Here is a 26,310-nt window from a genome sequence, read left to right as displayed (position 1 = left end):
CATGGTGACAGCGCTCATGGATAGGCTCAGTGCAACGTGTGATGCGGTGATGCCGAGGAAAGTGAACACGAAACGAAAGCCCCCTGTCTACTGGTGGAGTGACTCATTGCAGCTTCGGACGGAATGCCTCAAGGCGAGGAGACAAGCGCAGCGATCTAGAGTGCAACCGAACCACGCCCAGTGCATTGAGTTATATAAAGCGAAGCGAACTGAGCTTAAGAACGGCATATCAGCAGCTAAAGCGAATGCATTTAAGGACCTGATTGCTAGCGTAGACGACGACCCCTGGGGTCTCGCCTACAAAATCGTAAGGAAAAAACTCAATTCCGCTGGTGCAGGATCTCCGCAGAAACCTGGCTAACATCGTGTCGGAACTATTTCCAAGCCAACACACGTTATGGCAACCCGCTGTTGACCCCCCGCCTCTGACTTCCCGTGCATCACGACATGCGAAGTTGTCGAAGCAGCAAAGAGGATCAGATCTAACAAAGCTCCGGGCATTGATGGTATCCCGGGCGCGATCGTCAAAGCAGCCGCCACCTCAAGACCTGAGGTCTTCAGGGATACATTTCAACAATGTCTGCTTGACGGAGTCTTCTCCGCTGGAAAAAGTGAAGCTGGTCCTTCTGCCGAAAGGCAAGGGGCCCGTAAATGCACCTCGCAGGTACCGACCGTTGTGTCTGTTGGACATTGTTGGCAAGCTCTTTGAGCGCATACTCTACGCGCGCATTGAGCTAATCACTGAAAGTCCCACAGGCCTTCAGAGCCAACAGTATGGCTTCCGGAAGGGGAAAAGTACGCTCGACGCTCTCAAAGCCGTAACAGACGCTGCCAGGAAAGCACTCGACGGTCACCGTTGGTAAGGCGGCAGTAAGGAGTACCGTGCCATCATCACGCTAGACGTCAAGAACGACAAAAGTAACGAGGCAATCAGGGCGGTCATAGAATGGCTCGAGAAAGTCGGACTTAGAATAGCTGCGCATGAGACCGAAGTAGTCCTATTGAGCAGCAGAAAGTCCGTTGAGTGCATGTGTGTCGAAGTCAAAGGAGTCGAAATCCCCTCAGCAGAAACGCTGAAATACCTTGGGGTTCTAATAGACCGAAGGCTCTCGTTCAAGGCTCACGTAATGTATGCCAGCAAAAAAGCGGCAATGACAGCGGCAATGACAGCGGCAGCATTGGCGAGAATCATGCCCAACGTGGGAGGACCCAGATTGCCGGCTAGGAGACTATTAGTGGCGGTTTCAAAAGCAACGCTGCTTTACGCTGCGCCTATCTGGAGCTGCGTTACCACCAAAAAAAACCTATCTAGATAGTGCCCGCGCAGTATCACAGACAATGGCTCTCAGGCTAATCAGATAAGGGCCGTCCTCAGGTCTCTGCAGAGCTGTGTCGAACGACAACGCCTAATCGAACCAGCGGCAGGCGATGTAAACAATGCCGAAACAGGCGAGTGAGATGGTGAAATTGATGACACTGCATACGATCGGTCTCGACAATACTTTAGCTTTTAGGCTACCTATGTGTCGAAAATTCTTCAAGCTTAGCTCATGGAGGTAGGGCAGGCTGAAGCTATTTATGTGGCTCGTGACGTTGATTTCAGTCACGAGGGATGCTGCTGGTTTCTGTTTCAGAGACTTGTAGTGGTTGATGAACAATGTCCCATTTAGGGAGACCTATCGTCGTAGGTTATGAGGTAAGACCCCGTGACTGTTCGGTTGAGGCCTTCTTGATCAGTGACTCTCATGGCAGCGTCATTAATGATGATGATACCTTCGTCGACCTGGGTTATTGGATCTAGGTGGTTAGATCGGGTGCCGCATTGTGCGACGCTTCTTAGCTGTTGGGCACAGGTGGGTGTACTTGTTGTTTTGCAGAAAGTGGTGCTCACAGTGGCTTCGCATTGGTTTATTGCAATGGCAATCTGCGACTATGTTGCTGTCTTCTAAGTTTAATATTGTATTTTTATGTTGAACAGGGAAAATTTTGATCTTTTTACAGACTAACTTAGGGTTTGGAAATTTAATTAAAAAATATTTCATATTATTGTTTTGGAAAACTTTAACTTTGGCTACTTCTAGAATGTCAGCTACGCTGGCATTCGTGAGTTGTTCATTGTTAATTTCTTTTATATTAATATCGTCCAAAATGACAGGGTTGATCAAATTGATTTTTGCCAAGGTGAGTGAAGTTACTATATTTTCTAAACTAGTAATGATTATTCTATTTTTTGCTAGCATTGTTTCAAACAAATGTTCGCTGTCTATTTCGTCAGCTTTGTTAATATTGTTAAGGTTTTTGTCAAAAGGTTCAATCGGTTTTGTAATTTGGAGTTTATTTCTACCTGTTTCTTTTCTTTCTCTCTAACAATTGTTCTTGCCGGAACCTAATCTGTTCCCATTCGTCAATATCTGGTGTGCCGGCTACTTGATACTCTCGGTGAGCTTTTGTCTAGTTGGCTAGTTAACGTGTTTTGTCTTGGGTTTCCCGGATTCTTTCTCTGATTTCCGATTCTAGCTCGATTGGTGTTGAATGTATGATATCGACTGGTTTCTTGTTTGAGTGGATGGTTCTATTATAAGCGGTTGTTGCTAAAAGGAGGTTGTTGTGTCATCGATTAATTTATATACTTTTAAGCAACGGGAAATCTCCACGTTAGGTGTGCTATGTAAAGGAGGGGCATTTGCTATTGTTATGTTAAAATTATTAAGTATCATTGTGCGAATTGTTTCTTAATTTAGGGATTTCTCGTTGTCGCAGTAAATGGTCTTTGTGCCAGGGAAGAAATTTATAATCTGCAAGAGTGGGCCCTTGATATCAGTGATTGCTCGTGAACTTATAGGTTGAACTATGACGAACTTGGAAAACTTGTCAATGCACGTTAGAAAGTGTTGCTTGTATGTGTAGAATATACCTACGTGCAAAAGTTCTCCGGCGTAGGATGGAATTGGGGTTTTTCCTAGTGTTTGCTTGACAGGGTGACGTTTGTACTTTGCCTTTGAACAAGTTTTACAATTTATGGCCACTTCAGCTGCTAAGCGGCTAATTTTCGGGAAGAAGTAGTCGCGCAATATCTGCTTGACGTTTTCTTGGGCTGCGCGATGTGCTCTGTTATGTTCTGTTGTTATTATTTCAGTTTGCTCTATCCTGTCAGTAATGTCCGTTACCAAGTATTTACAATACCTGAATGTCGTTGAGGGGAATGTATTAATCTGTGTTGTAGGAGTTCGCAGCGTATGGCATTCACAATGTTTGCATTTACTAAGTCCAGTACAGTGTGCCACAGGCTTTCTCGGTCTGTAAATTGGATTATATGTCGGAGCTTGTCCTTGAATAATATAAAGGTTTTAACTGATGGTATGTCTGTGTGTTCAATAATAATTTGGTTTCTAAAGCAATTTGCTGGCTTGACGGATGTCTCAATTGTGAATGTAAGAGATTGTTCGCTGTGAATTGTAGCAATGTTGGAGTCATTGTCGGATTCGTTCAAGTCAGATTGGTTGTCTAGCGCGTTAACATTTTGACGGGACAGGGCATCAGCTACATGATTTTCCTTTCCTGATTTATAAATGATATTGGCGTTGTGTTCGTCGATAAAAGCTTTCCAGCGTTTTATTTTTGCGTTTGGGTTTCTGGCCGATACCGTGAATGTCAGCGGTTGGTGGTCGGTGTAGATGTTAAGGTTCTTGACTCCGTACAGATAGTTTCTTAGGTTTTTTAATGCCCAGACTATCACAAGAAGTTCTCGTTCGTTAGTCGCGAAGTTTATCTCATTGTCGCGTAGCGTCCTGGAGATCATTGTGATCGGTTTTCCGTCCTGGGCCAAAACCGCCCCCAGTCCATGTGCCGAAGCATAAGTTGTGAGGTCAAATGGTCTGTTGAAGTTTGGTACATACCCAAAGGGGCACATCTTCTGATGCCAGGACGTTTTTCAACCTTTCCAATGCTTTTTGTTGGCTTTGGTTCAGGTTAACTCTAACTTTCCTGTATTGGTTGCCACTTATTTTCCCGCTATCACCTTTTAAGATATCTGTAAGAGGTCTGGCCATGACTGCAAAGCCTTTAATGAAGCACCTGTAGTAACTGGACCTAAGAAGGACCTGAGGCCGAAAAGAGTATTTGGGCGAAGTTTTTAATCCATTACTTGACACAATGAATCCCAGGTACTCCACGCTCTCTTTGAAGAACTTGGATTTTTCCATTGAAATTCTCATGCCAGCTTCGTATAAACTTTTCAGAACGAAATCGGTGTGTTTGACATGGTCTTCTTTTATTGCGGAAAAAATAATGACGTCATCAACATACACGTAACATGTTTTTCCTATTTGTTCCCTAAGAACGTCATCGATTGTCCTTTGAAAAAAGCTAGAATCATTTTTTAAGCCGAATGGAAGTCTACAGAACTTGTTTTTTTTTTCTTTTATATGAGTCCAATCGCTCTCCGGCGGTCCAAATACAAAAAAACCGAAAAGGAATCAATTAACAGCAGTGCTCAATAAATGGCCCAGGAAGTCAACGGGAAAGGCGATTGATGTGCAATATTTTGTTTGGTTTCATCGAGCAGTGGCGCTGCAAGCTGTGATTTCAAACCGAATCACAACCAACACCCAAAAAGGCAACCTGGTCGCGTCATCAGTGGAAGTGGAAAGGAAGTTGCCGCAGCAGAGGCAGTAGCAACGGGAGTAGCAGAAGCAGTGGTTTTCCAGATCCGGTTTTGAGTCCTTCAAGCATGGACAGCAAGGGTCGCAATGTTATCGTCTGTGATAACTGCACTGGGGTAAGATAACGGGAAAGTCACCACGCGCACCGCCCACATCACCCACAAGCGGAGAAAACAAAGCGCACACACCCACACCATCACCATCGACTGGTGTGTGACACACATTTCGAGTGTTGTTTTACCGTTATCTCTTTTTTATCTCTGTTTTCTCTCGATCCCTTTCAGCTAGCTCAGCTAGCTAGTTGTGAAATATTGAGCCTTACCAATGTTGGACAGTATGGTGGAAATGGCAGGTATGGGGTATTTGTCGTCTATTGTTTTTTGATTTAATTTTCTATAGACGTTTTTTCTTGTGACCATTTCCGTCACGGCCTTTTTTGTCAACAACCCAGATTGGGTTGTTGTATGGGGATCTAGACGGACTTATTATGCCATCCACTAGAAGTCGTTTGACCTCTGCGTTGACAAAATCAGCAAAGCCCATTGGATACGGGTATAATTTTAAATATACCTGTTCTCCGTCCGTGCGTATTGTAGCTACGGTGTTTATGTTGAAAGGTAGGGATTCGTTAGGATCCGCGAATGCTTTTGATCTTTGTTTGATCATTTTGTTAAAATTTTCTTTGACCGCCAGTGGAATGTTACTGTCATCAATTTTGATGAAGTTCACATTTTGACACTTCATAAACTGTAACGGCTCTGAGCCGAATTTGTGTGTAATTAAATTGCTTGTAAGACTGATGGTTGCATCAACTCTTTTTAATAAATCGAGACCTATAATGCCGTCAAAATTTTTTAAACTGTTTAGGACGAAGAAGTATGTCCTCGTCCCCAATATATAGATAAGGCATTTCTGCTCTGTCTTCGTATGCCCGTGTATAGAATTGACTTGAAACGGGTTGTCAACTGGTGGAATGGCTTTCAGGAAGGGAAGTGGTTTTATATAATTTTTTGATGCTCCCGTATCTATCAGGAGCTTAGTATTCTGCCCTGCTACTGTTCTTGTAATGTACGGTAGCAGGGAGTTTCCCCTAAAAAATAGCACTTTTCGTCGTCGTATGCGCCATCGTCATCGGCTGCTTATACATCTGATTCGTATTCTGATGAATCTTTCTGTCTCTGTGATTCCTGGGACGTGTGATGCAGCATTTGTCTGCTTGGATTGGTCATTATATCCCCTAAACTGGGTCTGTTGCCCAGAACATGTTGAGGTATCACCCTCCATAGGCTCAAAGTCTTGATTATTTGGGAGGGCGTGGCGTTGTTTGAAACTACCAGCCTTCTGACCCTGTGATTGATTATTTGGTCCGTTGTTGGACTTCTCGAGGGCCTGGCCCCTATTAAAATGTTGGTTTTTACCCTGATAGTTGGAGCCGTCTGAATTTTGTTGACCCTGTGCGTTATTACGCCACCCTTGGGTCTTTTGAGACGAGCATTTCTGGTATTTTTTCTCGTTATGCTTTGCATAGACGGCTTTGAATACAGAGCTCTCATTGCTAGTTTCTGCCTCTTGTGCCAATGCTAAGGCTATTGGCAGATCCTTTGGATGTGCCGAAAAAATTGTCTGTTTGATGGATCTTTTCAGGCCATCAATGAAGGCCTATTCCTATGTTGTTCATTAAGGATCATTGCTCCTGCCTCCTCGTGTGACATTATTGTCTTGTTGGTTAGAAATGCTAGCTTCTTTTCTATCTCGTCATAATACTTTAGCAGGGGTATATCGCCCTGCCTCAGTGTTGCGAGTTCCTGTTGTATAACAAGCAGTGGGGTTTTATCTGCGTATGTGAAGTCTAGGCGCGCTATTATCTCGTCGAAATTCAACACCGTACTAAATGGGGATAGTGCTGAATTGGCAGTTCCTCTAACTTTGTTGCGTATTATTGCAACAGCCTGATAGTGTTTCGAACTCCCATTATATGGTCTAATGAGTTCGTTGCTACTTGCCGCCAAGAAACATAGATTTCCTGTTAGCCATCGAATTCTGGGATGGACTTTACGATATCTAAGGGTTCGTCGCACGTAATCCCTGGTATTACTACTACTTCAAGCACGGCCTTGACCGCCTTTTCTACTATATAGCTTTTATTGTACTGAACAAAATTTTGGTAATATTTTACTACTACTCTCACTAGGCCAATCAATCGTCGGATAATCACTTTTAAATTCAAATTTTATTTAATTTGTTTTTGAAAGAAAAGGCAATTTACACTTATATTTTCCGCTTCTGTATTCTTCTTTGGCTGTTTTTTTTTTATTTAGTGAAGTTGTGTGTTGATCCGCTCCTGTGTTCTTCTTTTGTTGGTTTTGTATTTTTCGTTCTATATATTTCGTTTATTTTGTTTTTGACTCAGTGCAGTTGCACTGGGGTTTTATTTTTTCTTTTTAATTTTTGTTGTTGCTGTACGTTTTCAATTTATATGTTACATATAAGCCGATTTTACCGTTATTTTGTTTTGTCGCGAAGTCTTTTGATCCGGTTTCAAATCACTTTTACTGCTAAGTTGGGCGCCAATTAAACAATTATTAAGTTAGGTCAAATAATAATCATTATTCTTTATTAAGTGCATCAGAATACGACTGATCACTTTTGAGTTCTGTTTAAAACGAAAGTACAATTTCACATTCAGATATTTATAGCGGCACTCCTGCCGTTATTTCTGTCAACGTTGCGCCTCGTGACTTCTCACGCCACAACGTCCAGACTGCTAACGCTGCACCTGTGGGAACCACCGTGGGTGTCCATTTACAGTAACCGCAAATTCCGCTGATTTATCATAGTAGATTCGGACCGGATACTGACTTAGCATTAAGTCCAGTATCATTGACCTTACTTATGATAACTTATTTGCATATACAAGGTCATATTTATATGAATTCAATTACTGTTTTTGTTGTTTGTTGAAAAGGTGCTCCAAGTGTGGAACACTGACAACCATATTGGGAAGATCCTAATCTTCACCCAAACTCAGCGCATTGAGAGCAAAGGCCGAAAGAGTAAACGCGAAATAAAAAGTCTTGAGCCGAGCGTCCGAACACAAAGAAGTTTTATTTGAAACTGAAACTGATACACATAAAAATGCCAGCTTCATGCGGCTGCTTATTTACTAATATATATACATACATACAGTTCATGTGTATGTATGTATTTTCTCATACAAAATTACATATTGGAAAAATTACACTGTGGAAATTGCCTATATTCAACACACATGTGGGCATTGCCTATATTCAACAGCCTTCCTCAATGCCAACATGTTTACAAAAATTAAAACAAATTTAACATTTTCATAAACCCATTATGCTCTTCCTTTGAAAGATTCTTTGTCATAATGTCTGCTATCATCTCATTCGTAGAAGTGTACTCTAACACAACGTGACCCTCTTTCATGACTTCTCTAATGAAATGATATCGAATGTCGATGTGCTTCGTCCTATAGTGATGAACCGGGTTCTTCGCTAAGTGCTGCGCACTCAGGTTGTCGCCATGCATAACCGTCGGGGTCTTCAGATCACCGCATCCGATCTCAACTATTAGCCTTCGTAAAGCTATAGCTTCCTTGCAAGCCGTGGTCAGAGCCATATACTCGGCTTCAGTACTGCTCAACGCCACGCTCTGCTGCTTCTCGGACCTCCATGATACTGGTCCGCCAGACAGGAAAAACACATACCCTGTGTATGACTTTCGGTCCAAACGGTCGCCTCCCCAATCTGCATCCACAAAGCCGGTAAATGCCTGACCGCACTTTTGATAATGCAGCTTGACGTCCACAGTTGACGCCAAGTACCGGAGGATCTGCTTCACAGCCACCATGTGCTCAAAATGCGGGTCCTGGTTCCTCTGAGCCAACTTCGTCACCGAATGTAGTATGTCTGGTCTGGTAGTAAGCCCAAGCCACATTAGCTCACCAATTGTAGACTGATACTGCCCTGCGTCGACCTTCTGGCACTGCTCACCCGAGCACACCACTTTATGCCCTGCATCCAAAGGTGTCGTCGCTGGTCTACAGTTCTCGCTGCCATATGCCCGCAATAGTTCCTTGATATATTGCGAATGGCCCAAAGTGATTTCTCCAAGGTCACCATCTCGTTGCACGCCGTGCATACGTCCATGTGATGCAAGTACAATTGCATCTCTGCTGCCAATGCCAAAATGAGCCTCACACTCTCGAGCCTGCACACGGGTGAAAAAGTCTCGAAGTAGTCCACTCCGAACTTCTGCGAACACCTCTTTGCTACTAGTCGTGCCTTGAAGCGCTCAATTCTACCAGAGACGTCTCGTTTCAGGGAATACACCCACTTGCAAGCCACACACCGGCGATTTCTTGGTAAATCAGCCAGCTTCCATGTCTCATTTGCAAGTAGCGCCTTGTACTCCAGGCCCATTGCCCCTTCCCACTTTGCAGAATACTGCGAATTGATGGCCTCCTCATAGGACTTGGGAATTTCGACGTCGCTAGCCATCAACACGCCAAGTACATTGTATTGCTTCTTCGGGCGCCCTGGTCTGCCCGTCCGAACAATCTTTGGCCGTCCAGGCCCCACATGTACTTCAGCTTCTTCTGCCTCAGCTGCACTCTCATAGTCGTCGCTGCTGCCCACGGGTTCTGTATCGTCACCTTCCCGTGCATTCGAATCACTCTGCTGCTCCGGGTCATCAGTTGCGGGAAACTGGAACTCAATGGTATTTCCATGATTTACCAAACTACCAGACTCATCAAAAAGGACATCTCGCTTCTCGAGCACACACCGCTTCTCTTTGTCAAACAGACGGTACCCCTTAGCCGCTATTGAATATCCAATCATACGATATTCCTTTCCTTTGGATTCGAATTTGCCTTTATGGACTCCTTTGTCCAATGCCACTGCTATGGCACCAAAAACCCTCAAGTGGCTGCTGGTATTTTTCCGGTCCACTCTTCCATAGGGGTTTTGCTTTGTAATGCTCTGCTCGTTGATCGGTTCCTCAGATACACCGCAGTGTTTATCGCCTCAGCCCATAGAGCCTCACCCAACTCCGATTGCAGCAACATGCAGCTAGCCATTTCTACTAGCGTGCGGTTGACTCGTTCTGCAACTCCATTTTGTTGGGGAGTGTGTGGAACAGTCAGCTGTCTAGCGATCCCATGTGCCTTTAAATAGTCATCAAAAACATTATTGACGAACTCACCACCATTATCGCTCCGGATACATTTTATCTTTCTACCTGTTTGTCGCTCGACCAGTTTCTTAAACTCGACAAACTTAGTGAAGACCTCGTCCTTCTTCCGCAAGAAATATACAAAAATCCGCCTGGACTTGTCGTCTTTGAAAGTGAGAAAGTACTTTGATCCAGCAAGTGACGGTGTGCTAAATGGCCCGCACAGGTCTGAATGGATCATATCCAACAGCTCCTCAGCTCTGATCCTCCTTGTCTTCGGAAATGGTTGCACATGGATTTTTGCTAGCATGCACGTCTTGCATACTGCGTCTGGTTTGAAAACGACCTTTTCAACACCGTACACCATCTTCTTCCTCACCATCTCCTGTAGGCTGCTTGTATTCAAATGGGCATACCTTTTATGCCATAGTGAACCATCAGAATCAACGGCCGCAAAACAACTGTTATGTTTCCCTTGAAACATATACAAATTACCAGCTCTCATTACACGCAGTATTCGCTCGCCTTCCTGAATGACGTCAGCGTAATGTGGTCCAAAATTGACAAAACATTTATACTGAGCTGCACGGCTCACTGACATAAAGTTGCCGTTCAAATCTGGGACGAAGAGTACGTTATTCAATACCAGAGTACATAAATCAGTCTTCAGCTTCACTGTTCCTATGCCCTTTGCTAGTAGGAATCCATTTCCAGCAAGACTAATTTTTTCAGTGTGCTCTTCATACTCAGTAAAAACACTTCTGTCACAGCACATGTGACTGGTAGCCCCGCTATCGAGACACCACTGTGTTTTGCCAAAACCACCACCATCCAGCGCATTTAACAAGGAGCATTGTTTTTGTGTCGCGCTCTCTTTGTTTACTTTCTCGCGACGACAGTTCGCTTTAAAATGCCCACGCTCTCCACAGTTATAACAAACTACGTCTTTCCTCTTCTCTCGCCGGCGCCTGTGGCTTATGTACTGCAGTAAATGCCTTTGCGCTCTCCGTTTGTTTTTCTCTCTGCTGCTCCGCTCCTCCCCTTCTCGTGTCTTCCTCGATCAGCTTTATACATAGAGCATCAAAAGGCGGCAGCTCGTCGCGCGTCTCAATGGCGACAACGAAATTCTCGAAACTCGAAAAACAACACTGCGCAATTTCTCGGTGATACCAATTTCCACCGCATCAAGGGCATCAAAGATTTCCTTAAATTCTTTAATATGTGACGATATACTCCGCCCTTCCAACAAACGTTTGCTCAGCAACTTCTTATACAGCATGACCGTTCGTAACGGCCCTTTCGGCTGGTGGACATCCTGTAAAACTTTCCATGCCTCAGCCGCAGTGAGACACCCTTTTACATAACCAAGTTGCGAAGATCGTGGCCAATGCTTTTTCATCTTGGGATTGCCAAGCACCTCCAGTATCAACCTCAGGTTTCACGGACTCTCCTGAAACCACCTTACACAAACATGCGTGCACCAACACTGAACGCATCTGGATGCTCCACGTTTCATAGGAGCCATCCTCCAGCTTATCGATCTGATACAGGTTACTCATTCCGGCAATCTTGACTAGACTCCAAAATCTAACTCCTGAGTTTCACTACATGTTTCTCCTTTAGGCAGCTCCTAGGGCGCTGGGCCCATAACCTATTGTTTGTTGAAAAGGTGCTCCAAGTGTGGAACACTGACAACCATATTGGGAAGATCCTAATCTTCACCCAAACTCAGCGCATTGAGAGCAAAGGCCGAAAGAGTAAACGCGAAATAAAAAGTCTTGAGCCGAGCGTCCGAACACAAAGAAGTTTTATTTGAAACTGAAACTGATACACATAAAACTGCCAGCTTCATGCGGCTGCTTATTTACTAATATATATACATACATACAGTTCATGTGTATGTATGTATGTTCTCATACAAAATTACATATGCACTGTGGAAATTGCCTATATTCAACAGTTTTGCCTTTGCAAAGTAATAAAAAATCTGCATCCATCATCTACCCAATTTAACCCAATTTATACCTGTTATGTTAAAATATGCCAGGAAATATTCTGAAATTATAAACAATTCAGTTTGTTATATAAAACTCATATTGATGAATTAGGTTCGTTTGAAGTACAAGGCAGAAAACCAATAGACGGAAAAGGATAACAAACCATCAATCCTGGAATATTTTGGTAAGAGTAGGTAACCCCCACTGTGAAACGGATTCAAAATAATTTCACGATTTTTTAGCATGTATTAAAATAATACATTTTATAAGTTTACGTTTAAAGTTAAAGTTTATAAGTACCCAAAACTCGGTCACAACTAACAACTCTGTTAGATTATTTTAGTACGCCATAAAACCAATTTCTGAAGTGTAACCACTGTCAACAAGAGCACATACGCGAATACTTCTGTTCTTATATTTTCAAATATTATCGAACTTGCCGAAATGAGTTTTTTTCATGTTTATACCCGTTACTCGTGGAATAAAAGGGTATACTAGATTAGGTGAAAAGTATGTAAAAGGCAGAAGGAAGCGTTTCCGTTTATATAAAGTATGAATATCAAGATCAATAGCCGAGTCGATCTAGCCATGTCCGTCCGTCTGTCTACTACTACTCCGCACTTATCTTGGACAAATAAGTAAATAATTAGGTGCGACAGCAATCGATAAACTTTTTCTTACCTTGCAATCGAATAAGTGATTCACTTTTACCGAGGGCATTAACGCTCGAACAACTATAAGTTCCAAAATCTGATTTAGTCAGATGTCTTATGGTAAGGTTGAGGTGCCATGTGTATATGTTAATCATTTCTTCAGAAATATTATATTTGTTTCCGTTGTGCAATTTAATATTTCCTATAAAATATACAAATTAGTTTCAGTTGATTATTTAAATGTAAATTTTTACCTTCACTGCGGTACCAACCATTAAGAGGCTTGGGGAAAACTTCTACAATGCATTCCAAAGTTACTTCCTTTTCTACTGGTGCTCCAACCAATTGACTTATGGCTTTAACTGTTGGTGAAACTGAAAGAAATTAAATATACAATTCCAATGCAAACAAAAATTTAGTTTTACACAGAACTTTTTTTTAATTTTTAACCATTACCTATGACTAGAAAAATGTATATATTCATATAAAATTTTAATTTCATTCAGTACATGAAATTGCAATATTTATACCCGTTACTCGTAGAGTAAAAGGGTATACTAGATTCGTTGTAAAGTATGTAACAGGCAGAAGAAAGCGTTTCCGACCATATTAAATCATATTAAGTCCGTCTGTCCGTATGAACGTCGAGATCTCAGGAACCGCCGATTTGCAAAAAAATTTTTTTCCACGCTTACTCTAACGCCCAAAAACGACCAAATCTGTCACTATTTTTTAAAAATTTTTCGATATTTTTTCTTAATTCCAATTATTCTTGTTAATTTCTATCGATTTCCCAAAAAACTTTCTGTCACGCCCACTGTAACGAGCTAAAACCTTCCACGACCCCATTTTTGAATAATTTTTTAATATATTCTGATTTTATTCCTTAAATATCTATCGATATCCCAGAAAAATAAACTAGCTATATAAGATATCTCATAGACGGGGAACTCGTCTATAGCATACTCTGTTGTCTATTGATATTTAGTTTGGACTATGCTCTTAAATTATCCGGCCAAAAATGTTGCTCCTTGCAGTTACAACCTGTAACAGGCAGAAGGAAGCGTTTCCGTCCATATAAAGTATAAACGTCCGTATAAACGCCGACATCTCAGGAACTATAGATGCTAGACAGTTGAGACAGAGACAAAGACGCAGCGCAAGTTCCAGAGAAATGCTCCTCACCCCTCACCCTCACGTCCAGAATTGCTCCCTTCTCCTCGATTTCTAGCAGAGGGGCCTTTACCCGCTTTGCTGGTTGGGCTCTGTTTAGGGGGGAAGTCACTTCTAATGGCGTCTTGGGGAAGACATCGTGTTGGGTGGGGTCCTTAGAACCTTGTTCGTTTTACCGAACATCAAGCATTCTTCTTCCATTTTGGGTGCACTTGTTGCATTGCTTGATCCGACGGCAAAGTGTGCCGCGGGTTTGGGGGGAATAATGGTTGGGCCTCCAGGTGTGCAGACTTAAACCTTTCGCCAGGTGATGGTGCCGATGCGACTCAGACGCAGACCATTCCGCCGGCATCCTTGGCTTAGACGCAGAATGGGTTTTTGCCTTTTCAGTTGTAATGCTACCCGACTGGTCGAGAGCAAGTGCAGGCCACTTAGCAGCCCACTTTGGGTCAAACGCGCAGTGGACTAAGGCGGGTGAATGTGAAGGGCGAGTTGCCCTTCATTGTTGCCTCTCACATGCATGTTAGAGGGTAATCGTGCTATTCGATTGCAGACAACGAGAGAGTGCAGTTCTATCGGTTGCTTAAATAAAATTATTATTGAATAGTTAGAACAATAAAAGTGTTTCACTATTTGATTGATGGGCTGGCTTATAATATACATACTTAAACGTATTATATTATATTAAAATCAATACCAAGTAAAACTAAAAAACAATAGACAACGAACAAAACGATAGTTATTAAGTGAGCCAACGCCAATGCATAGTTCACCGTCGTATCTGACGCCCGCGAGTGCCAAATCATCCACCCGGTCAATAACCTAGCAACTGCAGAATGCAAACGATCGCGGTCTTGCTCACCAATGCTTATGACTGCAGAAAATGAACCCGAACGCACTGAGAGCGTATCTCTCAAGCTTTCCCCATTCCAAACGGTGTCAAGTTCTTTAACTACCAGTACAGCAATCACGATATCTAGTGCAACTGCATCTTTAGTAAAAACAACTGCAATAGCACCAACATCAACTCTATACTCAAAACCGACAGCGGTGTACAATTCCGCTGTACCAACAACAACGAAAGCGAGAGCACTCACACCGACTCTTGAAAGCGGAAGCGGACAAGAACCAAAACAAAACAAAAACTTTGTCAAACAGGGCTGGATCGCTACATCCAAATAAAGCGAAAGCTAAGCCCACAACATAAGCAGGCTGGTAACCAGCCGAAAATAAATCGAGCCAACGCCTCCAATGACTCAAGATCAAATAGGTTTGCACTATTGGATGACTGTGAAGTGCAGGAGCTGGGGCAGAAGAAGATAAAGCCGCCACCAATATATAAGTTAACACAATCACCAAACAGACGAAATATAGTCGTAAGCCTCAAGTGCTTTTCCCATTTATAGATCGAGCTTTACCTATAAGAAACTGTAACTTGTTAAGCTTTAGAGATAAGAACTCTTGATATACTTAAGTCAGTAGATTTTGGAAGATTAGAAGCGTCGGTCATCGCCACGTACTTACTATTCGTCTCATTAAGTGCAGACCGCGCAAGCCCTATTATAATTAATAAACCAACACTAATAAATATATTGAAAATCTATTAAAATGATAATTGGCGCCCAAACGGATATAAAAACCTACGATAACTGAATAATTATAAATAAATAACAAAAGGAGGATCCGGAGACAAAACCAGCGGCATTGGCTAATTAACTCTAACCTAAGAAATAAAAATTTCCTGATTACATAAAATATAATATTAATTACTAAGACCATCTACCTTAAAATTGTTTGTTAAGCACTATTATTATATTGTAAGTATAACGCTTATTGAACGAATTAAAAATATTATTATTATTACATAACCTATGCAAAGAGTATTGATAATAAAAATACATGAGTGACATTGATAACCTTTTAGACAACCTCGTGTCAAGCTTAGATAAATGGTCAGCGCACCAGGCAAGTAGGCAAAACAGTGCAGAAAAAAATAATAAATCATCAGATAATTGGTGGTCAAAAACAAAGACAACTAGCGAAATGGAATTTGAAGCTCAGTTAAAAGCAATCGTAGAGAGTGCTGTTGCCGGTGCGCTCGCAGTCCAAAAACAATAATTTGAAAAGCAATTGCAGGAGATGAATGAGCGAATCGGGAAATTAACAGTGAACACCCCAGAGGGGGAAACTTATGTAGATGCTGAAATTAGACCAGGTGTTGTCTGTAACGAGCCTCTAGATATAATTAAATCTCTGCCAGATTTTGATGGCAAAAGTGAAACATATGTGTCGTGGAAAAAAGCGGCTCATGTCGCTTTTAAAGTTTTCAAAGACTACGAGGAAGTTCAACATTTTACCAAGCTCTTGGTATTATGCGAAATAAAATAAAAGGTCCAGCGAATACAGTATTGGCTTCTTTTAATACTCCGTTACATTTCAAAGCAATGATCAGCCGTCTTGATTTCACATATTCTGACAAAAGGCCGATCTATCTAATCGAACAAGAGCTATAAACTTTGCGACAGGGAGACATGACTCTTACTGAATTCTACGATGAAGTCGAGAAAAAACTGACCCTACTTACCAACAAGACAATAATGACATTTGATAGTGCCTTGGCGATGTCACTGAATGAAAAGTACAGGGCGGACGCGTTACGTGTATTTGTAACCGGAGCTAAGAAATCGTTGAGCGACATTCTTTTTGCAAAAGGTCCAAAAGATTTACCAACTGCTCTCGCTTTAGCGCAAGAGGTCGAGTCGAACCATGAGCGTTACCAATTCGCCCTTATTTATTCTAAAAATATTGGAGACAGGGGTCAGAAAACCGAACAAAAGCACAGCGATAGGGATAGAAATTCAATAATGTCCATTCAATAAAACCCATATTTTAGCAAGCGCCAGGTGCATACTTATGATAACCAGGAAAGACAAGATCCAGTCCAGTTAACAAATCCTGATGTATCCATGCGATCTAGAAGAACTGGAAATTTTGGACAAGCTCCATTTCCGACTCAGGGAAATATTTGGCCATCCCAACAGCAAAATTCTTGGCCATCTCAACAACAATATTCTTGGCCATCCCAACAACAAAATTCATTTCGAACACAAAATCAATTCGCATCGCAACCCCAACAGAAAACACAAGTCAGGCTCAGGGACATGTTGGGTATGCGCAAGCATCAAAAAGACAAACGAGTGGCAGTGCAAGGTTTACAGGGCCAAAACAGCAGAGGATCAACTACTTACCTCATGAGAAAGGTCAATGTGAGGAAGACACAGACGGTTATCAAAAGGAGGCAGAAGCGGAGGTTGATGATTATGAGGACGAACTAGTGAACTACGATCATGTTCATTTTTTAGGCACAAATCCCTGCTACCGTACATGCAGGGAGATATCAGGGAGAACCATAAAACTTTTGATTGACACCGGGGCTTCGAAAAATTACATACAGCCCCTCCCTGAATTAAAAAACATAATGCCGGTACAAAATAAATTCACGGTAAAATCGCTTCATGGTTGCAACACCGTCAAACAGAAATGCTTTATTAAGCTATTTAACTCATCTGTTCAATTCTTTATTCTTCCAAGTCTCTCTAGTTTTGACGCAATAATAGGACTTGACCTTTTGAAACAGGGAAATGCAACGTTAGATTTTAAGAACAAAACGTTAAATATCAACAATGAAGTGGAATCTATTCAGTTTTTGAGATGTGACAGCGTAAATTTCACAAACATAGAGAATATTGTGGTTCCAAATCAGATATCTAATAAATTCCATACAATGCTTCGAAACCGATTGGCCGTCTTTGCGGAACCGGAAGAAGCACTGCCGTACAATACCAACATTGTTGCCACAATACGTACTGAGGACGACCAACCCATTTACTCAAAACTCTATCCGTACCCCATGGGCGTATCAGATTTTGTGAATAAGGAGACACATGCTTTGTTAAAGGACGGAATTATCAGGCCCTCGTCGTCACCTTACAACAATCCGGTTTGGGTAGTCGATAAAAAAGGTACAGATGAAGAGGGAAATACTAAGAAAAGGTTGGTTATAGATTATAGAAAACTAAATTTAAAAACAATCGACGACAAGTACCCTATACCAAACGTAGTATCCATCTTGTCAAATTTGGGAAAAGCCAGGTTCTTTACAACCCTTGACCTTAAATCGGGGTTTCACCAAATTCTGCTCGCAGAAAAGGATAGGGAGAAAACTGCCTTTTCAGTAGGAAATGGAAAATACGAGTTTTGCCGTTTCCCGTTTGGCTTCAAAATGCCCCAAGTATTTTTCAACGTGCTATTGATGATGTTCTTAGGGACCGTATAGGAAAGTCATGTTACGTTTACGTTGATGACGTAATAATATTTTCAAACGGAATTGAGGACCACGTAAACGACGTTGTTTGGGTACTAGACAGACTGTCTGAGGCAAACATGAGGGTTTCTAAAGAGAAATCGTTTTTCTTCAAGGAAAGCGTCGAGTATCTCGGATTTATGGTGTCAAGTGGAGGTATCACAACCAGTCCTAGCAAAGTAGAGGCTATTCAGAAATATAATCAACCTACTAATCTGTTTAGTGTTCGATCGTTTTTAGGGCTAGCAAGTTATTACCGCTGCTTTATTAAGGACTTCGGCTCTATTGCTAGACCACTCACTGACATTCTGAAGGGTGAAAACGGAAAGGTTTCCGCAAGCCAGTCTAAAAAGATACCAATTTCTTTCGATGAAAGACAATGTTCTGCTTTTGAGAAGCTTAAAAATGTTCTTGTCTACGAAAATGTAATGTTATTGTATCCCGATTATAGAAAAGCCTTTGACTTAACAACAGACGCTTCGGCTTTTGGCCTGGGGGCAGTCTTATCATAGGATGGCAAGCCTGTTACAATGATTTCGAGAACTTTACAGGATAGAGAACTTAATTTCGCAACAAATGAACGAGAACTTTTGGCCATCGTTTGGGCTTTAAAGTCTCTTAGGAACTATCTATATGGTGTCAAAAACTTAAACATTTTTACAGATCACCAACCGTTAACATACGCCGTGTCAGATAGGAATCCAAATGCAAAAATCAAGAGATGGAAGGCGTTTATAGACGAACATAATGCTAAAATTTTCTATAAACCTGGCAAGGAGAACAATGTTGCCGATGCACTATCCAGGCAGGCTATTCATGTCCTAGAGGACGAACCCCGGTCAGACATTGCAACAATACATAGCGAAGTTTCATTGACTTTACAATCGAAACTATCGACAAGCCGGTTAACTGTTTTAGAAACCAAATTGTAATAGATGAGGGCACCGCAGACTCAACTCGAACTTTTGTTATTTTCGGAAGCAAGACAAGGTATCTAATACAATAGACAAAGAGACCTTAATCGGAAGAATTCGTGATGTGGTTAAGCCGGATGTAGTGAATGCGATACACTGCGAATTACCTGTACTAGCTTTCATTCAAAACAGTCTTGTAAATGAGTTTTCAGCAACGACCTTCCGACACACTATGAAAATGGTCAGCGACATTTTTAATCAAACTGAGCAACGGGAAATAGTGTCTTTGGAGCATAACAGAGCGCATAGGGCAGCACAGGAGAATGTAAAACAAATGTCACAAATAGCCGCTACCTTTGTTGCTAACTGCTTGGTTTGTCAAAAAGCCAAATACGACCGCCATCCACAAAAGCAAATCCTCGGGAGAACACCTATTCCGTCACATGTAGGCGAGACATTGCATATTGATACATTTTCTACGGACAGGAATTACTTTTTGACATGTATTGACAAACTTTCCAAATTCGCTATTGTGCAACCAATCGGCTCTCGAACGATAACTGATTTAGAACCTGCAATTATGCAACTAATAAACTTTTATCCCCATTCAAAGACAATATTTTGTGACAATGAACCGTCCATAATCAATACTTGCAATCAATAAGCGTTTTACTACATACTTTAATATCAAAAATATCTGAATGAACTTTATTATAAAATTATAATTGTTATACTTAATTATTGTCAAAACTTTAGTATTAAAACTGTAACTACCTCTTAAGTAGATGAGAAGAGTAGAAGAGGGAATGAAGATCTATCAACGTAGTATCTGCTAAAGACGTAAAGATGCGGCAACTATTTCTGCGCCTGGGTACTGACACGACGAACTGAATAATATCTGCCATCAGACGCCATCCAGAGTGCGTTCAACACATACGTTTTGATGGTCAACTAGTTCAACCAACATCAGCATCATCGTCTTCAACAAGTCGACGGTTACAATAAAGATTTTTTCCAAGTTCGCTACGATCATCTCCAGAACCTTGTTGCGAGCCCATGACATGGAGAATCAGCAGCATTTACGAACTTCTCGGATCATCCAGATATGCAGAGCTGCCTTCCCTTCGATGGTTTAACGCAGTACCAAGTTGGCAGTATGGGAACTTAGTGCACAACCAATGTTACCCGTAAGATCCGCTTTTAAATAGATTTGCCAATTGTAAAAAGTCTGTGGACGGCCTTCGTCTTAGAAGGGGAGGAGTTAACACAATCACCAAACAGACGAAATATAGTCGTAAGCCTCAAGTGCTTTTCCCATTTATAGATCGAGCTTTACCTATAAGAAACTGTAACTTGTTAAGCTTTAGAGATAAGAACTCTTGATATACTTAAGTCAGTAGATTTTGGAAGATTAGAAGCGTCGGTCATCGCCACGTACTTACTATTCGTCTCATTAAGTGCAGACCGCGCAAGCCCTATTATAATTAATAAACCAACACTAATAAATATATTGAAAATCTATTAAAATGATAATTTATATACGTGAGAAAACAACAAGTGCGCTGGTTTACAAACTAGCTGCAATTATCGGAGAAAACAAGTTCCATGTTATACCTCTTAGTAAGGGTAACATACAAGAAACAAAAGTGCAGACTCAGGATGAGTCTAGCCACCGATCAGTGACAAAGTACCTGGACGAAGCTGGGAAAAGTTACTACACCTACCAGCTGAAAAGTGCCAAAGGATTGCAGGTTGTCATTAAAGGAATAGAGTCATCAGTGACAGCGTCCGTTATTATCGCGGCACTAAAGGAGAAGAACTTAAGCGCCAAAACGGTGATCAACATTCCCAACAGGAACAAAGAGCCGCAGCCACTCTTTACAGTAGAACTGGAGCCATCGAGTCAGAAAAACAACAAAAATGAAATACATCCTATATATAAGCTACATTATTTACTGCACCGAAGAATAACGGTAGAAGAGCCACACAAGCGCGGGCAACCTGTTAATAAAAAGAAAAGAATATGGCCACACCAAAGATAAAATCCATCTGCGTCGTTTGCAGCGATGCCAGTACTGTAAACTGTCCTAAGGATAAAAACGACAGTTCAATTAAGTTATGCAGCAACTGTGGCGAAAAACACACAGCCAACTGGCGAGGAAGCATTGTTTACAGGGAACTCAAGAGTCGCCTAAACAAACGAGTGGATTCAGCTCGAGATCGTATCACACCAACAGCTCACAAAGTAATGGAACCGACTACAACTAACAGCCCTTCGTCTGCCAACCACCGAACAATGCCAAATTCTTCCTTTGACAGTGTATTAAAAACGAGGATCCAAGAACCGACAGCAGTCACCTCATCCAAGAAACTATGCAAGAGCTTATGAGGAACCAAAACATCCTTATTCAAATGCTCGTTTCTTCTAAAACAGGATAATGACTGCCTTAATAATAGCTACCTGGAACGCTAATGGCGTTTAGCGGACAAGCTAGAACTTGCTCAGTTCTTAGTCGGCAGAAACATTGACGTTATGCTACTCTCAGAGACTCACCTTTCCGAAAAGTACAACTTCCAAATACCAGGATATAAATTTTACTTTACGAATCACTCGGATGACAAGGCCCATGGAGGCACTGGGATACTAATACGATTGCGAATTAAGCACCAATTTCTTGGTAATTGGCAAGAAGACTGCTTACAATGTACCTCTATAAACCTCCAATGCCATAACGGTGCTCTCACTCTGGCTGCTGTCTATTGCCCACCTCGCTTCACAATCTCTGAGGAAAAAATCACAACACTTTCTGACTCGTTCGGTGAAAGGTTTGTTGCAGCTGGCGATTGGAATGCCAAGCACATGTACTGGGGATCTCGGATAGCAAACCCTGAATGAAAACAGCTGTACAACGCGATAATCAAACCGCAACACAAACTTAACTATGTTTCCCCGGGAGCGCCTACATACTGGACAGCAGATCCCATAAAGCTTCCAGATTTGATTGACTTTGCCATCACAAAAAGGATATCCCAATCAATGATTACAGCTGAGGCACTTCCCGAACTCTCATCTGATCACTGTCCGGTGCTCTTTTATCTTTTGTACCAGCTACAACACATCGAGCGACCGTGTAGGCTTACAAGCAATAGGACCAACTGGGCGAGGTACAAAAAATATGTTTGTTCCCATACCGGCTTTTCTAGTCCCCTGGAAACCGAGCAAGACATTGATCAGTTTGCTGGTGATATAGAATCAATACTTGTCGCAGCAGCAAAAGCGTCAACTCCACAAGACAACCATGTATGTAGTATAAAGTTTAACAAGACAAGTAGAGATATTGAACTGCTTGTGCTTGAAAAACGACGACATCGAAGGTAGTGGCAGGAGAACAGATCACCTAACGCAAAGAGTAAATTAAAAGCAGCTTCTCGCAGACAGACCACAGCGCTTAAGAAAGAAGAAGCGAACGCACAACAAAGGTACATCGAGAATCTCACCCCCACAGGCACAAAGAACTCGTTGTGGAAAGACCACAGGAACCTACACGCACCAACAGAAACGGTTGTACATCTCCGTAACTCTACCGGAAACTGGTCTCGCAGTGACACGGACAGAGCAAGAGTCTTCGCCGATCATCTTAAAAAAGTATTTCAACCAAATTCAGCCGCTAACTCATTTACTCTTCCGCCTTTAACTGCTTCTGACTTAGCACCACAAGATCCTGTAGAATTTTGGCCAAGCGAGATAACGAAAGTCATTAAAGAGCAACTGAAGACTGGAAAATCGACTGGCTACGACTTAATAACTCCGAAAATGATCATTGAGCTCTCGATGTGTGCAGTTCTACGAATTTGCTTGCTTTTCAACGCAATTACTAAAATTGGATACTTCCCTCAGAAGTGGAAGAAATCAATTATAATTATTCTATACACCCTATACATGGCGGACATCACAACAAACGCATACGAGTAAACGAAGGAAAGTGCAATCAGGTAACATTTACCCTAAACAAACAAACCTGCCCACCCTTGGTAATGAACCACAGCCGTATCCCACAAGTCGATAACGTAACATACTTAGGTATTCATCTGGACAAGCGGCTCACCTGGCGGAAACACATAGAGGCCAAGACGATGCACCTCAGACTAAAAGCAAGGGATCTACACTGGCATATAAACGTTCGCTCTCCCCTAAGCTTGGAGTACAAAGTCCTCTTAAATAACTCCGTTTTAAAACGGATGATATTTAGTTTACAATACGATTTGAAAACTTATTGTTAGTATCTTAAGTAAAAGGGAACATTCAATAAATAAGCAAAACATGCAAAAAAAAAAAAATTATTATATTATTATCATTATATTATTATTATTATTATTATTATATTAATGTTATTATATTATTATTATTATATTATTATTATTATATTATTATTATTGATATTATTATTATTGACATTATTATTTATATTATATTTTCAACACAGTTCCTAGAGATCTTCTGAAAGAAAATTTTATTTTTATTTATTGTTCCCTTTTATAGTACACTATTCTCAAAGCAAAATAACCGCGGCGAGCTAAATTTTTATTGCATGCAAAATTGAAAAAAAAGAAACGAAAGAGAACTAAGCAAGCACATACACACGCATTCCATATTTTCTGCCCACAACTTTTGTTAAGTTAAAATTGATTTAGGTTTAGGCTTGTCATGTGCAGGTGTTGTATGAATTAAAAGCCAACATGGAAAACCCAACAAAGACCATCAGTTTTCAGTTCAAATGAGAGACCGGTACCTTCAGAAAGACCCGACCTGCCTGAACAGCATCGCGTAGACATGAGTGTCGAACAGTTGACAGACTTAATTGGGCAAACGGTGACCCAAGTTTTACCTGGACTGATAAAACAAATGAATAACGGTACTCTTGACTTTACTGACGTGAGCGATCAGGTCGTCGAGCCCGAATACAGAAATAATTTAGTGGACTTTGACAGGGTCCCTGATATCGTAAAATCGATCAGGGAATTCTCTGGAAATCCAGAAGAATTTGGGTCTTGGAAAAAGAGCGTTGATAGAATCATGGAGACTTATGGAGACATGGAGACTTACCTACAAATGGGGTAGGTACTCCAAAATATTATGGTGTAATTCATACCATAAGAAATAAAATTGTTGGAAGTGCTGATGTGGCACTCGAGTCCTACAGCATTCCACTGGACTGGAAGGTCATGTCGATATGTCTCACTCTGCATTACGCAGATAAACGGGACATAACTACCTTGGAATACCAAATGTCAACTTTGGTTCAAGGCCACAAGCAGTCGGTGGAAGACTTCCACTAGGACGTCTACAAAAATCTTTCTCTTATTCTAAATAAGGTCGGCTGCATGCAAATAAGCCGAGAATCCGAGCACTATGTTAAAAAAATTTACACAGAAAACGCTCTGGATACTTTTATTAGAGGCCTTCGAGGAGATTTACCTCGGATTTTGGCAATAAAAGAGCCAGCTGATCTCCTCTCAGCTTTACATTATAGCCTTAAACTTGAAAATCAAACTTTCAGGTCAAACCATGCGGCAAAAAACGGGCAACAGTCGAGTTTCAGAGGAAACGAAAAACATATACCGGCACCCCGCAATTTTCAGCCGTCGAATGCCTTTGGCCATCGACAGCCTCCACCGGTCCCTTCACGAAATCCCATGAGGAGACCTCCACAATATTTAGGCCAGCCACTCCCGGCGCCAGTTTGCAGCGATGCCAGTACTGTAAACTGTCCTAAGGATAAAAACGACAGTTCAATTAAGTTATGCAGCAACTGTGGCGAAAAACACACAGCCAACTGGCGAGGAAGCATTGTTTACAGGGAACTCAAGAGTCGCCTAAACAAACGAGTGGATTCAGCTCGAGATCGTATCACACCAACAGCTCACAAAGTAATGGAACCGACTACAACTAACAGCCCTTCGTCTGCCAACCACCGAACAATGCCAAATTCTTCCTTTGACAGTGTATTAAAAACGAGGATCCAAGAACCGACAGCAGTCACCTCATCCAAGAAACTATGCAAGAGCTTATGAGGAACCAAAACATCCTTATTCAAATGCTCGTTTCTTCTAAAACAGGATAATGACTGCCTTAATAATAGCTACCTGGAACGCTAATGGCGTTTAGCGGACAAGCTAGAACTTGCTCAGTTCTTAGTCGGCAGAAACATTGACGTTATGCTACTCTCAGAGACTCACCTTTCCGAAAAGTACAACTTCCAAATACCAGGATATAAATTTTACTTTACGAATCACTCGGATGACAAGGCCCATGGAGGCACTGGGATACTAATACGATTGCGAATTAAGCACCAATTTCTTGGTAATTGGCAAGAAGACTGCTTACAATGTACCTCTATAAACCTCCAATGCCATAACGGTGCTCTCACTCTGGCTGCTGTCTATTGCCCACCTCGCTTCACAATCTCTGAGGAAAAAATCACAACACTTTCTGACTCGTTCGGTGAAAGGTTTGTTGCAGCTGGCGATTGGAATGCCAAGCACATGTACTGGGGATCTCGGATAGCAAACCCTGAATGAAAACAGCTGTACAACGCGATAATCAAACCGCAACACAAACTTAACTATGTTTCCCCGGGAGCGCCTACATACTGGACAGCAGATCCCATAAAGCTTCCAGATTTGATTGACTTTGCCATCACAAAAAGGATATCCCAATCAATGATTACAGCTGAGGCACTTCCCGAACTCTCATCTGATCACTGTCCGGTGCTCTTTTATCTTTTGTACCAGCTACAACACATCGAGCGACCGTGTAGGCTTACAAGCAATAGGACCAACTGGGCGAGGTACAAAAAATATGTTTGTTCCCATACCGGCTTTTCTAGTCCCCTGGAAACCGAGCAAGACATTGATCAGTTTGCTGGTGATATAGAATCAATACTTGTCGCAGCAGCAAAAGCGTCAACTCCACAAGACAACCATGTATGTAGTATAAAGTTTAACAAGACAAGTAGAGATATTGAACTGCTTGTGCTTGAAAAACGACGACATCGAAGGTAGTGGCAGGAGAACAGATCACCTAACGCAAAGAGTAAATTAAAAGCAGCTTCTCGCAGACAGACCACAGCGCTTAAGAAAGAAGAAGCGAACGCACAACAAAGGTACATCGAGAATCTCACCCCCACAGGCACAAAGAACTCGTTGTGGAAAGACCACAGGAACCTACACGCACCAACAGAAACGGTTGTACATCTCCGTAACTCTACCGGAAACTGGTCTCGCAGTGACACGGACAGAGCAAGAGTCTTCGCCGATCATCTTAAAAAAGTATTTCAACCAAATTCAGCCGCT

The 26,310-nt window shown here is 41.8% G+C and overlaps 1 protein-coding gene across 15 annotated transcripts in view; it reads right to left on the bottom strand.

The window, feature by feature from the left end:
• Positions 1–26,310, bottom strand: part of LOC116800539 (lachesin) — a 371,289-nt gene that overhangs the window by 183,751 nt on the left and 161,228 nt on the right. For 14 of the 15 annotated variants that reach the window (XM_032716080.1, XM_032716056.1, XM_032716059.1 and 11 more), the window contains 2 exons: positions 12,762–12,881; positions 12,536–12,709 (listed from right to left, as the gene is read on the bottom strand). In XM_032716080.1, the coding sequence (XP_032571971.1) occupies positions 12,536–12,709; positions 12,762–12,881 (294 nt within the window). Of the gene's footprint in view, positions 1–11,764; positions 11,913–12,535; positions 12,710–12,761; positions 12,882–26,310 lie in introns of those variants that run through there. The other variant, XM_032716118.1, reaches the window with a different exon arrangement.

Source organism: Drosophila sechellia, chromosome 2L (assembly GCF_004382195.2).
Source record: "Drosophila sechellia strain sech25 chromosome 2L, ASM438219v1, whole genome shotgun sequence".
In the NCBI taxonomy this organism is placed as follows: domain Eukaryota; kingdom Metazoa; phylum Arthropoda; class Insecta; order Diptera; family Drosophilidae; genus Drosophila; species Drosophila sechellia.
This window is presented reverse-complemented; position numbering and strand designations above follow the sequence as displayed.